The sequence below is a fragment of the Colobus angolensis genome, unplaced genomic scaffold (genome assembly GCF_000951035.1).
Source record: "Colobus angolensis palliatus isolate OR3802 unplaced genomic scaffold, Cang.pa_1.0 Scaffold118, whole genome shotgun sequence".
Classification (NCBI taxonomy): domain Eukaryota; kingdom Metazoa; phylum Chordata; class Mammalia; order Primates; family Cercopithecidae; genus Colobus; species Colobus angolensis.
In genome coordinates, this window is record NW_012112919.1 from 7,866,781 (window position 1) to 7,882,494 (window position 15,714).

Below are 15,714 nucleotides of genomic sequence, written 5' to 3' on the forward strand. Positions count from 1 at the left end.
TGCAGTACCAAAGAGGAGAAATTTCTCTGCATTAAAATGTAGAGACTTCTACCTTCTGGCTGTGTTACAGAAGAGAAGAATTGCAGGCCACTTCTTTCATATAAAGATCTGGAACAAAATTTTAATGAATCAAATTTGATACTGTAAATGAAGGAATATTTGAATGTTAGACTACAGCTGAATTTCTGGAAAAACCTTTATATAGTTTTAAAAATGTGATAAGGAGCTCTTAAAAGAACTCATAAATCAGGTCTAAGAGGACTGTTGTAGAAAAAAATAATTTGAAAAGCTAGCAAGAGCACAGCTGGTGAGTTTGTATATACCTTAGAGGAAAAAGAATATTCAAACTCCTGTTGTGGTCCAGGTCCTCTCTTTACATGTGATGTAATTCCGTGATGCTCAATCATCAGTATTGTCATTATTTCTGTATTACTGATGAGGAAGCTGAAGCATAGAAACCAGCACATTTGAGCCAAAGTAAGACAATTAGCAAGTGGCTGGAAAAGAATTTAAATTTTTCAAGGTTTTTCCAGAAATGAGATGTAGTCTGACATTCAAAAATATAGAAGAATCATGGGACAAGATGCAAGAAAACATTAAGTAAAATTCAGTACCTGTTTATGATTTACAAAAAACTTAAGAACATTCTTAATCAAGAGTTTAAGCAAAAAAACTGGAGACATCATAAATAATCATTGAATTTTTTAAAAAATTTGTTTTTGAGGTTTTTTGAGACGGAATCTTGCTCTGTCCACCCAGGCTGGAGTGCAGTGGCACGATCTTGGCTCACATTGCACTCTACCTCCCAGGTTCAAGTGATTCTCCTGCCTCAGCCTCCCGAGTAGCTAGGATCATAGATGCCTGCCACCACGCCCTGCTAATTTTTGTATTTTTAGTAGAGACGGGGTTTTGCCATGTTGGCCAAGCTGGTCTTTGAGGTTTTTTGTTTTGTTTTATTTTAACAGTTTCTATGTTCAAGACAAAGGATATCTATTACCACTTTTTATTAAGCATTGTACTGGAAGTCCTGGTCAGTGCATTGAGGGAAAAAAAGGTGTAAAGAGAATGCTGCCAGTATTTGTAGACAGTACAAGCAAAAAATCCAAAAGAATCTACATTTACTAAACATTTGTCAGGGTTGCTAGATACAAAGGTCAATTTACAAAATTCCATTGTACTGGATAGTTATTGTTTTAACCTCAATGAGGAATCCTTGTCTAAGTAAGTCATATCATTCATACTTATCTCCTAAAGTTTTTTTTTGTTCCAGTAAATAGAAAGCAAGTTCTAAAGTAATTCTGTTTGTAGAATACTAATAAGGGATTTGCCTTTCAGAATATTTTTTCATCTGGATGTTTTGGTTTTATTTTAGAAAAACAACCAACGATGCCAATTTTAAAGAGTGAAATCAAATGCCTTCCACCCCTCCCGCCTTTAAGCAAATCCAGCACAGTCCTCCAAACGTTTAACAGCACAATTTTGACACCCGTAAGCAACAACAATTCTGGTTTCCTCCGGAATCTCTTGAATTCTTCTACAGGAAAGGTATATGTTTGTTTGTTGGTACTACATGTTGTAAAGTTGAAAACAGAGAACAGGAAGAGAGTAGAGAAGTTGGAACTGAAAGTAGAAAGGAGACTGAATCACATACTTACCTTTGTGGGTTCAGAAGGCTTGAGTCATTGGAGGATAGGTTTTATGGGACTATAGTTCTGGGCCAGGCCACTTTCTCATGTTACCTCACTTCTGTGAGTTGTCAAGTGGGGACAGGGGACGTGCCTCTTTGCCTGGGGGACCTGGCTTAGAATCTTCTGGATGTGTAATATATACTCATCATTATGGGAATGGGGTTTCTTGATGGTAGGGGAATGACATATTTGAGACTTTTGTTCTTTCTGCAATTCAGACAGAAAATGGACTCAAGAATACACCAAAAATCCTTGATGACATCTTTGCCTCTTTGGTGCAAAATAAGACTTCTTCTGATTTGTCTAAGAGGCCTCAAGGACTGACGATCAAGCCCAGCATTCTGGGCTTTGACACTCCTCACTATTGGCTTTGTGATAATCGCTTGCTGTGCTTGCAAGACCCCAACAATAAGAGCAACTGGAATGTGTTTAGGGAGTGCTGGAAACAAGGACAGGTAATGTAGGCCTCCCATCCTCCAGCCCTATTCAGAACCCCATTCTCAGTTCCTTTGGCAGACTTCTGACACCACCACCCCAGCCTTCTCCCACCCCTTCACCTTCTGTTTTATTCTTTATTGTTTAGGTGAATATAATCAGGTCAGGATGTGGCCGTGGGTCTTCCGTTTTAAAGCAGATGGTCCTAAATTGACTTTTCCATTCAGGTTTTTATTGCTTCCTACCAGTCCCCGTTGGGTTTTTGATGAGGGCATCCAGGCTTGGTGATTCCTATGGTAAACCTCAGCAGAGGAAGTGAGAGTGTGACTACAGGCTGATGGGATTTGGGAGATTAGACAAAATGTGATAGAAAATCATGCACCCCTCTTACCTGAATGGAAAGCCTGTGCTGAAGGCAATTCTAGGTAGGCTAGGGCCGTGTAGTGTCATATAGTCCCCAGGTGCCTGCTTTAAAGGGCAGTGTTGTTGGATCTTAAGTGTTGGTTAATATCTTTAGGGGAATTTCTAGGCCTGCTTCTGTGCTTTCTTGTTTTAGTTCTGTTTTCTGGATCTTTGGCTTCTCTGGCCAGATAGGGTCTTTGCTAAAGGAATACTCTGCTCTCTTGGACAAGGATTTGGGAGAATTGCCAAACAGAAATATGTGAGTGTTTAACCAAAAATAAATTTTCAAAAATGTTTTTCTCCATCTAGTGTACTAATAGGATTTGCTCCTTTAATCATATATAGACAAGAAACAAAATGATGAGCTGAATACAGTGCATCAGCAGGCTTTCTTGCTTGTTGCCAATATTTTAAAGTTAGACTATTTCACATACAGTTAAATTATAAAGTTAGACTATTTCACATAAAGTTAAACTATAAAGTCACATAAAGTTAGACTATTTCATTTAGAGTTAGACTATTCCACATAAAGGTTAGAGCTTCTGGGTTGTCTTAGACAGCCAAAAGATTGGCACCCTCACACAGCCAGTAGTAGTGAGGGGTGTCACCGACCATATTCCTGTTTGGCAGTAACAGGCTCAAGTATAGTGGGGTCACCCTGTTTCACCAGTGACTGGTGTCACTGGACACTCCTTCCAGCCCTTGTCTTCTTCACAGTCCGTCTTGCTGTGAGTAATGGAAAGGTGATCCTTTGTCCTAGATGCTTATCCATGTAGTTTTGAGAGCAAGAGGTGTGTAAGCAGATGAATGGTGAAGGTTGGAGGTGCTTCGGGAGCTCAGAGAACTAAGCCTAAACTGTCACATCACCATCTGAGATGGAGCACCAGCTCCATGGAAATACACCAATAGCAGTGTGAAGAGGGACTGCCTTCGGGAGTGGGGACAGAGCTGCCAGGGTTCAGACTAAAGTCGTCTTCTCTTCATTTAGCCAGTGATGGTGTCTGGAGTGCATCACAAATTGAACTCTGAACTTTGGAAACCTGAATCCTTCAGGAAAGAGTTTGGTGAGCAGGAAGTAGACCTAGTTAATTGTAGGACCAATGAAATCATCACAGGAGCCACAGTAGGAGACTTCTGGGATGGATTTGAAGACGTTCCAAGTATGTATAAAAGATCTTTTAAGGGGGTTGAGGATGTGAAAGGAGGGAACACAGGAATGGCAGGAGTCTGAGACTCATCAGTGGCAGCTGCAGCATTTTCCAGGATTTTGGAGTTTAAAATTAACATCTCTCCTCCCCTTCCTTGTTACAATGTTTATGCTTTTAAACTCTGAGGCGTTATTACCTGTTCTGTTTGTCTTTGTTGTCCCTGGACAGAACATCAGATAGGGTCAATCTCTCTCTCCGAGCAGAATAAGTAATTTGTTCCATGCTAACCTCAGAAAACTGGGTTTACTAAACACCTGTGACCTTTGATTGCTGACGTGCATTGCTGTTGATTAGTTGGGATGCTGCTCACTTCTTCCCGAACAGTAGAGGAGGAGCAGATTGGATCGATGACAGCTGTCGAAACACCACCTACCTGCAGTGGGCAAAAGGGAGCGGCTGAATCTCCCAAGAACGAGTAGCAGCTTAATAAGCTTCTAGGAAAGACAAGGCCCTGACACAAATCCATTAGTTGGTGATCTTTATTTTGCTGCACCTTGCTGCCTTCTGGGTACAAATGGATTTCTTTACACTGCAGAAATAAAATGGTGGATAGTTGGTAAGAGGGGAAAAATAAGGAGTAATAATATTTGTATACTAATTTATCAGGTTACGAAAATTTTGCAGAGATAAATTTATTTGTATTGTTGAGGCATAAAATGCTACTTTGTCATTTATTTTGGTCTGTTTCTGAGTTGTAAATAGTAACAGTTCATTCTGGTTACCTTTCAGATCGTTTGAAAAATGAAAAAGAACCAATGGTGTTGAAACTTAAGGACTGGCCACCAGGAGAAGATTTTAGAGATATGATGCCTTCCAGGTATGATTATGAAGGTGGGGAGAGATGATTCTGTCCTTGACTTGGTAGGATAGTGAGAAAATAGTTTTCAAGGAAATAACAAAAGTTCTGTAGTTATACTGCCGCTGATTTTTCATTTCTAGTCTGTAGTCATTGGAGGCATGTTTATTTTTAGATGAGATGAGGCCTATTTTTAGGCCTGGCTAGTGGAACACCACACATTTTCCATGGTAGGCCCTACTAGAGAAGAGGCTCACTTTTTCTTACAAGGCTGATTTGGAGGCAGTTGTGGAATCTGATGTGTAAGGGTCAGAACAGTATAGTCACAGCACTGAGTTAGACAAGAAGACATCTATTGGGTGGATCTGTTTTCCTGATTGAGCTTGAAACCTTGAAAAGGGTATCATAACTAATCAATGATGTATCTCTAAGCATAACTTTTTGTCTAGAATTTATTGCTGACATCTTTTGTCTGAACTGTTACAGCCGATTTTGAAACATTTGTGTGTTGTAGGAGAGAAAGAAGACATGTTTGTTTGTAACTACTGTAATTCTAATCTTAAATATTTGATGGCTCTCTCTGTCTACATGATCACAGATACATTCCTTTTGGTGTAAAAGGAACAAAACAGGTTATACAATAATGAATTAGAAAAGCAATCTTATTTTGCAAATTCCTGGTTCTGTTGTTCTAGGTTTGATGATCTGATGGCCAACATTCCACTGCCTGAGTACACAAGGCGAGATGGCAAACTGAACTTGGCCTCTAGGCTGCCCAACTACTTTGTTCGGCCAGATCTGGGTCCCAAGATGTATAATGCTTATGGTAAGGAGGAGATGGCTAACTTTAAACTGGAAATAAAACAACTGAAAATGTTTGGAAAATTGATTTTGTGGGAGGGAAAGGTGGAAAACACCCATAATCTTAATGCTTAATACAGCCACAGCCTTCATTTTTACATATTTCTTTTCATTCCCTGGCCACGTTTGTGTGTTTCATTTTCATAGTTGCAGTTGTAGGGCATATGCAATTTTGTGTTTTTCCCTGTACTATACCTAATTTTACGTTGTAAAATCTTGACATGTTACGTAATAGTCTTTAGATCACTTTTAATGGTGTGTGATACATCATTGAAAGAATGTACTTTTATTAGTGATTTCAGTGTTCGGACATTTAGGTCAATCTGCTAGCATGCTAGCTGTCTTAACACCTGCTACAATTAAATGCAGTGTTCTATATTGGTGAGTAGAAGTTAGTTACTTAGGATTCAAAGTACCCTTTGAATTGCACTTTTATTCTTTTGACATGACTCAATACTAACTGTCTAACAAGGAGGATTCCTGGGATAAAGATTGGTTTCTCCATTTATCAGAGCCTTCTTTCATCATTATAACTGTGATCTTTATCAGTTTTACACATGGCCTTTAATTAGGGCTGGATTCGAGTTGGCCATTTTGAAGGAACTATTTATTGTTGAATGCAGCTCTAGTTGTTTGAATATTTCAGTGAATTTTATTTACTCATTTTTACTATTTGGCCCCTACTTTTCCAGTCCTCTTGGAAATTATTTATTTATTCTTCCCATAATTACTTCCATGTCACTTTCCATTTCTAGCCTTAGACCTGTGGGTGTCCTTTTCAAAAAGGACAAGGTCTGTTGTTGTCTTCACCGTGTTCTCCAAAGACTGCTGGGGGAGGGGAGGAGAAGAGGGGCAAGGACTCCAGCCCCACAATTCTGTTATGTTGAGTCAGCTCAGGGAACCGCCAGGAGTGTAGTTGGGGACTGTTGTGACAGGGGAGTGTTTTTGTTTGCAAGCTCCCAGCAGTCTCCATGCCCAAGATAGTTCTGCCAGGGTAGGGGTAGAGTGAGAAATGGTGTGTGGGTGAGAAGACCCGGTGGGCACAAGGCCTTTTGCCTGTTCCTCACTTCTCAGGTCTCGGTGAGTCCTCCATGTGCTGTGGGTCTGCAGTGTGCTCCCTCGAGGTCCTATCCCTCGAGCCCTTCAGAGACTGATTAAAGCAGCTGGTTGGGATCTTGAGCAAACTTAGGTATATGAGAGCATTTTTCCAATATCATGTGATATTGTAGTTTTATCCGTGCATTATAGAAATCCTGAAGCTTTAAAGGTGGGTATCTGAGAAATTTTCAAAAGAATTGCTTGCGTGGTTTAACTAGCTTGGCAGCAGGTCTTTTCCCCTAGACACTAATAGATGGCAGTGTTACTCTATAAAAGCTTTTCCTATGACAAAAGGGTTCCTATCCAGAAGTAAGCATTCAGGGAATGAAAATAATGAAGATGTGTTCATTTTCAAACACCTTATATCTTATTGTAAACATCATTGAAGAGTGGTCTTTTCAAAGGTTGGGTGATTGAGCTGTGCCTCTTCAATCAGAGTAAGTGCAAAGGGTCTTTGGAGAGATCATATAATCCAGCCTCTCTTCAGCTCCTGCAACACCCCACCGCCCATTTTGCAAATGAGGACCAGGACTTGAGGACAGTAGAAGGGACATTGACCTGTTCAGGATCTCCAGGGGGCAGCTAGTGGCAGGTCTGAGACTAGTACTTGGATCTCCTAATTTCCAAGCTAGAGCCCATTTTCCTACTCTTCCTCTACTCTTAACTCCCCATCACCCAACAGCCCCTACTATTTCAGCTTTTTTCTCCCTTAAAAGTCCATGGTGTTTTGTTTCAGGATGTTTTGTTGTCTAGCACTCCTTTCCCTTTGACCATTATGTTTTTACAATTTTGGTTTCATCTGAGTTTACCATAGTTTAGAGTCTGGTTTTATCAATGTACAGTTACCCATGACTGGGATTTGATGGACTTTGGGCCAGTGGCTGGACAGCAGTTTTTTCCTTCCTCGTTTTGCAGTGTGGCACTGGCCGGATCAGCAGGCAGCCAGTCCCTGCCAAGGCTTTGCCTCCTAGTCTCCTTTCCTTACTTTTCTTCCCAGCTCCATCCTCTTCCTATTGCCCTTAGTCTTAACCATCATCTTCAAGTTTGTGTTTATCATTGGCTTATATTTATACTTTTAACATATATACTTGTATTCCTGCACAATATTCTTTGTTTTTAACCTGCTTTTGAACTTCATATAAATAGAATCGGATTTTTTATATTCATCCATGCTGTCATATAATAATATATCATCCATGTGTTCATTTTATTTCTATTACATTAATTGCTTTTTTCTGAAATTTGGCTTTTTATTGTGGAATTATTTTTCAAACACACTGAAAACCTGAGAGTCTGGTAGTGTATCGGGGAAACCCCACCCCTGATATTCAACGTGGGTTCTTTTCTATTTCCCTAAGCGTCGACTGGTCTGAGAAATAAAGGGGAAGAGTACAAAAGAGAGAAATTTTAAAGCTGGGTGTCCGGGGGAGACATCACATGTCGGCAGGTTCTGTGATGCCCCCCAGCTGTAAAATCAGCAAGTTTTTATTAGCAATTTTCAGAAGGGGAGGGAGTGTACAAATAGGGTGTGGGTCACAGAGATCACATGCTTCACAAGGTAATAAAATACAGAGCAAATGGAGGCAGGGTGAGATCACAGGACCACAGGATGGGGCAAAATTAAAATTGCTAATGAAGTTCGCAATTGTCATTGATAACATTGTCATTGTCATTGATAACATCGCATTGTCATTGATAACACCTTACCAGGAGACAGGGTTTAAGAGTAGACAACCTGTCTGACCAAAATTTATTAGGTGGGAATTTCCTTGTCCTTATAAGCCTGGGAGTGCTACAGGAGACCTGGGAATATTTCATCCCTTCAGCTTCGACCGCAGAAGACAGCCGCCCCCAAGGGGGCCGTTTAGAGGCCTCCTCTCAGGGACGCATTCTCTTTCTCAGGGATGTTCCTTGCTGAGAAAAATAATTCAGTGATATTTCTCCTATTTGCTTTTGAAAGAAGAGAAATATGGCTCTGTTCCACCCAGCTCAACAGCAGTCAGAGTTTAAGGTTATCTCTCTTGTTCCCTGAACATTGCTGTTATCCTGTTCTTTTCTCAGGGTGCCCAGATTTGATATTGTTCAAACACACGTGCTCTACAAACAATTTGTGCACTTACTGTTGAAACACACATGCTCTACAAACAATTTGTGCACTTAATGCAGAGTCCTGAGGCAGCATACATCCTCCTCACCTTACGAAGATGACAGGATTAAGAGATTAAAGTAAAGACAGGCATAGGAAATCACAAGGGTATTGATTGGTGAAGTGATAAGTGTCCATGAAATCTTCACAATTTATGTTCAGAGATTGCAGTAAAGACAGGCATAAGAAATTATAAAAGTATTAATTTGGGAAACTAATAAATGTTCATGAAATCTTCACAATTTATGTTCTTCTGCCATGGCTTCAGCCAGTCCCTCTGTTGGGGGTCCCTGACTTCCCACAACAGTAGTGACTCCATATAACTCATCACCCAGTTATGTAAGAGCTTTCAGCTTTTTGCCATAATTGCTTCATTGTCTCCTCTCCTTAAATTTTTTCATCATCCTCTCATCTATACTATGATTTCACCCTAATACCAAATGCTTTACCTATTCCTAGGGCTGATATTTCAGCAAGCTGGAAAGAAAAAGTACAACAGGGTTCTGGGGCCCTGGTCCCAACTTGGAATGAAGAAATGTGCCCTCTCAAAAGTGTAGCCCCTCTAAAACCACAGCCCCAGGCAAGCCAGAGATAAAGCCTTCCTCCAAAACAGTATTGTGGGGCGTTTTCAGAGGCTGGCAGGTTAGAAAACAGCTGCTGCTTGCTCACTACAAGCTGTGCTTCTCTCTACTGCCCAGCCTAAGAAGCAGAGTCCTAGTGTTAGAATGGGTTACCCAAGGTGACTGCAGGGTAAGCTTCAGGATGATTGCTGAGCAAGGTGAGCCTTCTCCTGTGAGCAAGGAATTAGCCACAGACTATGAACACTGGAGGGACCTGTCGTTCTAAATCACTCCTCACCCCTCCTCTTTTACAGTTGAGAGAACCAAGGAATGTGTTGGGCAGTGTTCCTTCTTATACTTACGATAGCCATTTGAGGTTCCAGGTTTATGTGTATGTGTGGGTGGGGGCTTTCCCTTGGACTCCCCATCTTGAGTGGTCCTTGGGCTTTGCCTCTTGTCCCAGAACTCCTAGGCTATGGCAACAATCAGAGCCTGAGCTCACTTGATTTAGCAGATGTCCTTTTGGCAAATCCCACCTTCAGAAGCCTGCTTTACCACTTCCATTTCCTGCTGTTTTTGGCTTCCGAGTATTCCTTCTTTTCTTGCTAGCACATTGATAGGTTAAAGATTTTTTTTTTTTGCAATAGTTTGATTCAGAATTTTTATTCTCAGCAGAAGAGTCAATCAGGGACCTACCATCCCCCAGGTAGTGGAAAGACTATGGCAGCCTTTGTTGTCTTCCGTAAACTTAAGGCACTTTGTTTTTGCAGGATTAATTACTCCTGAAGATCGGAAATATGGAACAACAAATCTTCACTTAGATGTATCTGATGCAGCTAATGTCATGGTCTATGTGGGAATTCCCAAAGGACAGTGTGAGCAAGAAGAAGGTAGGGTGCTGAGCATAAAAGGAGGGCTTACTCTTTGAGCCAGGGCCTGTGGTCTGATGTTTGCTTTCTCTTCTTGCTCTAGAAGTCCTTAAGACCATCCAAGATGGAGATTCTGACGAACTCACAATAAAGCGATTTATTGAAGGAAAAGAGAAGCCAGGAGCACTGTGGCACATATATGCTGCGAAGGACACAGAGAAGATAAGGGAATTTCTTAAAAAGGTGTGCTTTTTATGGCATGTGTGAACAGAGGAATAGAGAATAGCAGTATTAAGTTACATGTGAACTGACTGGCTTGGCTAGGGGAACTGTCACGACCTGAAAAGTTAAATCTGTACCTGTCAGATTGAATAGGCTGAAGGTGGTTGCTAAGGAACAAGGATTCTAAATGATTAGGGTTACACTTCTAAAAAAAAAGCAGGCCTTGTCTTTTATGGCTGTGTTTTGTGTTAGAGTGCATTTAGAGATTTTTCTTCTCTGCTTTCAAGTTACTGCATCTGATCATCTCCCAGCATCTATTTGTTTTTACTGCCTTAAGAATCTGAGCACTTCAGAGGTGCATGTATCCTTGGCCCTGAGTGACCATGTTCTGAGTGAGTTACTAAGTTTGGTTTTGTCCACTGTCATGTAGCAAGTGACCCTACTTGTCATTAGTAAGGGATGCAGGGATTCAGAAGATTCTAGGTTTCCCCTGTGGTTGGCAGGTTTTTTCAGCAAGGGCTATGTGTGGAAATTCTAGGCAACTAGAAAGATGAGACATGTTCAGTTTTAAACTTGTTTGGCACTGAGGCTGCCAGTTGCAACCCAGGTGTCTTTGGCTAATATGCTTCAGTCATTCATGAGTCTTGGATATGAACATTCCTAACCTGTTAGCTGGCCCCAAGTATGTCTTTAACAAGCATTTGTTTGAATCAAGGTGTTTCTGGCTAAGGATCATTTGGCTCTTGCAGAAAACTGGCTTGATCACCATATTGTTCCTTTGATATTGTCACTCTGAGTCTCTGCTTTACCAGTTACTGGATCAAGGATAAATGGGTCTAATCTGCAGCTGTCTTTGGGACTGTTTTATAAGTCAGATTAAGTGAAGACAGGTTTCTAATAACTTTAAAACAAGTTCATTTATAAGGAGCCTGAGCCTACTTATGTTTAAAAGTCTAGACTAAAATATTGTTTAAATACAGTATTTACAAACTTATACAGAGCCTGCCAGTCATGGTTTATGGGAACTGACATCAGAGAAGCCACATTTGCCTCGTCCTCCTTCTGTTGGTTCATTCAGCTGAAGTCTTCCAGTACTACTTGTCTTTTTCTGCCAATGGGGGCACTTAAGTTGAAGAAGGCCTGACATTTATGAACTGCCAACACTGTTTAGAGGAAAAAAATGGCTTATTGGGCCTTAGCATGTTACTGTTGCATAACATTTTGAGTGTATTCTAGGTGTCAGAAGAGCAAGGTCAAGAAAACCCAGCAGACCACGATCCTATTCATGATCAAAGCTGGTATTTAGACCGATCATTAAGAAAGCGTCTTCATCAAGAGTATGGAGTTCAAGGCTGGGCTATTGTGCAGTTTCTTGGGGATGTGGTGTTTATCCCGGCAGGAGCTCCACATCAGGCAAGAATCATTACTTTTTCTTTATTCTCTTTATAGTATGAACTTTTGGGTTTCTGATATCACTTGCTGTTTTTCAGGTTCATAACTTGTATAGCTGCATCAAAGTGGCTGAAGATTTTGTTTCTCCAGAGCATGTTAAACACTGCTTCTGGCTTACTCAGGAATTCCGCTATCTGTCACAGACTCATACCAATCATGAAGATAAATTACAGGTAAAAATAGCACCAATTCCTAGCATTCTCTGGTTATGGCTTCATGGCCCATTCTTGACCTTTTAAAGAGAGTCAGTGGACTTGGCCATATCGTACTTAGTAGCACAGTGAGTTGATGAACTTACTTTATATCTAGTACCACTATCTGCTTAAGTGAGGGAGGAATAAGAGGAAATCTCACCTTGGTTTGATTTGATATTGTTTAGAATCTGTAAGGAACTGTCCCCACAGAGAAAGACCTTAGTACTGAAAATGGATAGATTTGTCTTCTGACCTTGGCCCAGCTGCCTGTCAGGGGTCATGAACACAGTTCTTAACCTTCAGTGCTGCAGTGTTCTCATCACCCTTAGGTAGAGCAGAACTGAATCTCTGAGACTGAAAGAGGTCTGAAGGGGTGGTATTTTCAAAAGGATTTCAGTAATGAATTATGTAACATAATTTCATGTTTGGAAAATTAGGGAAAAATAATAAAGCTGTACCTTGGAATTACCTCTCCCTGTACTCACTGTGAGTAGGTCTACGTGGCATCAAAACCTTTAAAAGGGGGAAAATGAGCTTTTTAAGTTCTTGAAATCATGGGTTTAAAATGTATATGAAATACTGGTCTGAAGGAGCCCAGGGACCTTTGCAGTGTTGACATTTCATACGAATATTGAATTTTAAATTCTGCGAGAAGGTAATAAAATTGGTAGAAGTTTATTCTTAGTGACTGGTTTCAGATTTAAATGTAAAATGAACATATTTTCTATTATTTTTAGGTGAAGAATGTTATCTACCATGCAGTGAAAGATGCAGTTGCTATGCTAAAGGCCAGTGAATCCAGTTTTGGCAAACCTTAATCTCCCTGCACATTGGAAATGAATTACAGGCAGCTGTTCAAACTCTTCAGGCAGGATTCCTGTGGACTTTTGAGATTCATCTTACCTCATCTTCTTTTTTAAACTGTACCCAACTTGTGAGGGTACTCTGTCTAATGTATATTTCTAGTGTTTACAGACAGTAAATGTGTATATGTGGTAACTATTTACAGAACATGCATCCTTAAACTGTGACTTCTCACCTAGTGCAGAACTTTTACCAGGCTGTAAAAGCAAAACCTCATATCAGCTCTGGAACAATACCTGCAGTTATTCTCCAGCTGTTTGGACAACTTAGATTGGGTTTATAACTATTAGGAATCACTGCACAGTTTACTTGGGTTGTATTTTGTTTTGTGTCTGAGTCCCCTCTCCCTCATCCCTTAGGGTCCAGAAGAGCAATGGAGGAAGTGACAGCTCATGTTGCAGTTCTTATTGTATGGCATAGGATTGGGATTATATAGCAGAAATCAACTACTGTACAATTTCTTGGGGTTAACCATCTTTAGTTAAATGGAATTTTAATTTAAATGAAGCTTTGCTAATTTTAAGTGTTAAGCATTTTGCATTAAAATATTCGTATAATATTTTGGCTCAGTTTATTGGCATTATCCTCTCATTGTGGTTTCAACACAACTTTCTTCAAATGCAGGTGTAATGAATTGCTCCAAGAACTCTTCTCAAAAGTGAAGAAGTTTGATGCTGTAGTGATTTTCTGAGTGATTATTACAAAGCTAACATGGAAATTCCTGCTCAGCCAGGTAGAAACCCTGTCACACTTTGTCAAGGAAACACCACCAATTAAATTTAGAAACAGGAATTAACCAAGAAACCAAGTAGTGCCAGGTTAAATGGTTCTAAAAAGGTAAGTAATGAAACACTTTGTCTTCTGGCCCTTCATAATGTAAGTTTATGAAGGAAAATGAAATTAAGTTCTATGACAGTACTACCTAAAATATTCATCTCTGTGAAGGAAAAAAATTCACAAAGAAGCACCTTTTGTTAGCCCACTGATTCTCTGAGGCCACTCTTTCATTTAATTTCTTTAAAAAAAAGGAATTAAACATTGAAATCAGGTAGTACATAGACAAACCCTAGAACCTGAGTTTTAACTTGTGAGCTGAGGAGGAGGCCAGAGGATCAGTATTAAATTTAAAAACCCATTGCCAAATCTAAAGTCAAAAGATTTGCTCTAATGTTTTCTAGGAGTTTTAAAATTTTAGCTCTTTGGAGTTAATAATTAAATATGGTGTAAGGTAAAGATTCAACTTCATTTTTTTGAATATGGATACCCAGTTTTCCCAGCAACATTTGTCAAACACTGTTCTTTCCCCCATTGAATGGTCTTGGCACTCTAGTTAAAAATCAATTGATCGCAGATGGGAAAGCATATTTCTAGGCTCTCATATTCCATTGGTCTGTGTATCTGTCTTTATGCCAATACTGCACTGTTTTGATGTCTGCTACTTTGTAGTAAGCTTTAAAATCAAGAACTGTGAGTTCTCCAACTTTGGTCTTCTTTTTCATGATTGATTTAGTTAGGGTCACTGGAAATTCCATATGAATTTTGGGATAGGTTTTTTTATTTCTGCAGAAAACACCATCTGGGTATTGATAGAGATTGCATTGAACCTGTATGTTGCTTTGGGTAGTGTGTCATCTTAACAGTCTACTTCTTGCAATCCATGAGCATGGGATGTTGTGTTTCCATTTATTGGTGTCTAATTTCTTTCAGCAATGTTTTGTAGTTTTCAGTTGTGTGAGTTTTGTACCTTCGTGGTTAAATTTATTCCTAGGTATTTATTCTTTTTTTGCTATGATAAGTGAAATTATTTTTCTTCTTGTATTGCTAGCATTTATAAATGCAACCGATTCTTGGCATTGATTTGTATTTTGCAACTAGACATATAAAATCATGCCATCTGTGAACAGGGATAATTTTACTTACTCCTGTATATAATCTGGATACCTTTCTTTTTCTTGCCTAATTGCTCTGGCTAGAATTTTCAGTTCCATGTTGAATAAAAGTAGTAAAAGTGGGCATCCTTGTCTTGTTCCTCATCTTTAGGGGAAAGCTTTCAGAGTGACTTAGCTGTGTATTTTTCATCTATGGCCTTTATACTGTTAAGGAAGTTCTCTTCTATTTTTTATTGTTTTCTTTTTTTATCCTGAAAGGGTGTTGGATTTTGTCATATGTTTTTCTCTGCAACAGTAGAAATCACGTTTTTCCTCCATTCTTCATTCTATTAATGTGGCATATACACTGAATAATTTTCATATGTTGAACCACCTGTCTATTCTGAGGATAAATCTCACTTGGTTGTGGTGTATACTTCATTTAACAGGCTACTGGACTCGGTTTTCTAGTATTTTGAGGATGTCTGCATCTGTAACCATAAGGGTTTGTTGTAGTTTTTCTTGTGGTATCTTTGTCTGAAATTGGTATCAGGATATTGCTGATATATTGAGATATAATTGTTTATAGCATTCTTTTAAAATCCGTTTTATTTGTGTAAAGTGGGTGGTGGTTTCTCCTATTTCGTATCTGATGTTAGTAACTTCTGCCCTCATCCTCATCCTCCTATAGTCAGTCTAGCTCTAGGCTTGTTAATTTTGTTGGTATTTTTATAGAACTGTCTTTTGATTTTGTTGATTTTCTGTAGTTTTTCTGTCTCCAATTTCATTTATATCTGCTCTAATCTTTGTCCTTTTGCTAGCTCTGGGTTTAGTTTGTTTCTCTTTTTTTTCTGGTTCCTTAAGGTGTACAGTTAGGTTATTGCTATGGTCTGAATGTTGTTGACTCTCAAAATTCATATATTGAAATCTAATGCCCAATGTATTAGTATTAAGAGGCCGGGTGCGGTGGCTCACGCCTGTAATCCCAGCACTTTGGGAGGCCGAGACGGGCGGATCACGAGGTCAGGAGATCGAGACCATCCTGGCTAAC

General features: G+C 39.6%; 1 protein-coding gene across 2 annotated transcripts in view; it reads left to right on the forward strand.

Moving 5' to 3' along the window:
- KDM3A (lysine (K)-specific demethylase 3A) overlaps nucleotides 1-13,354 on the forward strand; it is a 52,158-nt gene extending 38,804 nt beyond the window's left edge. For both annotated transcript variants that reach the window (XM_011964249.1, XM_011964258.1), the window contains exons 17-26: nucleotides 1,373-1,545; nucleotides 1,907-2,143; nucleotides 3,514-3,685; nucleotides 4,463-4,550; nucleotides 5,225-5,355; nucleotides 9,965-10,084; nucleotides 10,167-10,306; nucleotides 11,522-11,698; nucleotides 11,776-11,910; nucleotides 12,669-13,354. In XM_011964249.1, coding sequence (XP_011819639.1) covers nucleotides 1,373-1,545; nucleotides 1,907-2,143; nucleotides 3,514-3,685; nucleotides 4,463-4,550; nucleotides 5,225-5,355; nucleotides 9,965-10,084; nucleotides 10,167-10,306; nucleotides 11,522-11,698; nucleotides 11,776-11,910; nucleotides 12,669-12,749 — 1,454 coding nt within the window. In that variant the 3' untranslated portion in view covers nucleotides 12,750-13,354. The remainder of the gene's footprint in view (nucleotides 1-1,372; nucleotides 1,546-1,906; nucleotides 2,144-3,513; nucleotides 3,686-4,462; nucleotides 4,551-5,224; nucleotides 5,356-9,964; nucleotides 10,085-10,166; nucleotides 10,307-11,521; nucleotides 11,699-11,775; nucleotides 11,911-12,668) is intronic.
- The last annotated feature ends 2,360 nt before the right edge of the window (nucleotides 13,355-15,714 follow it).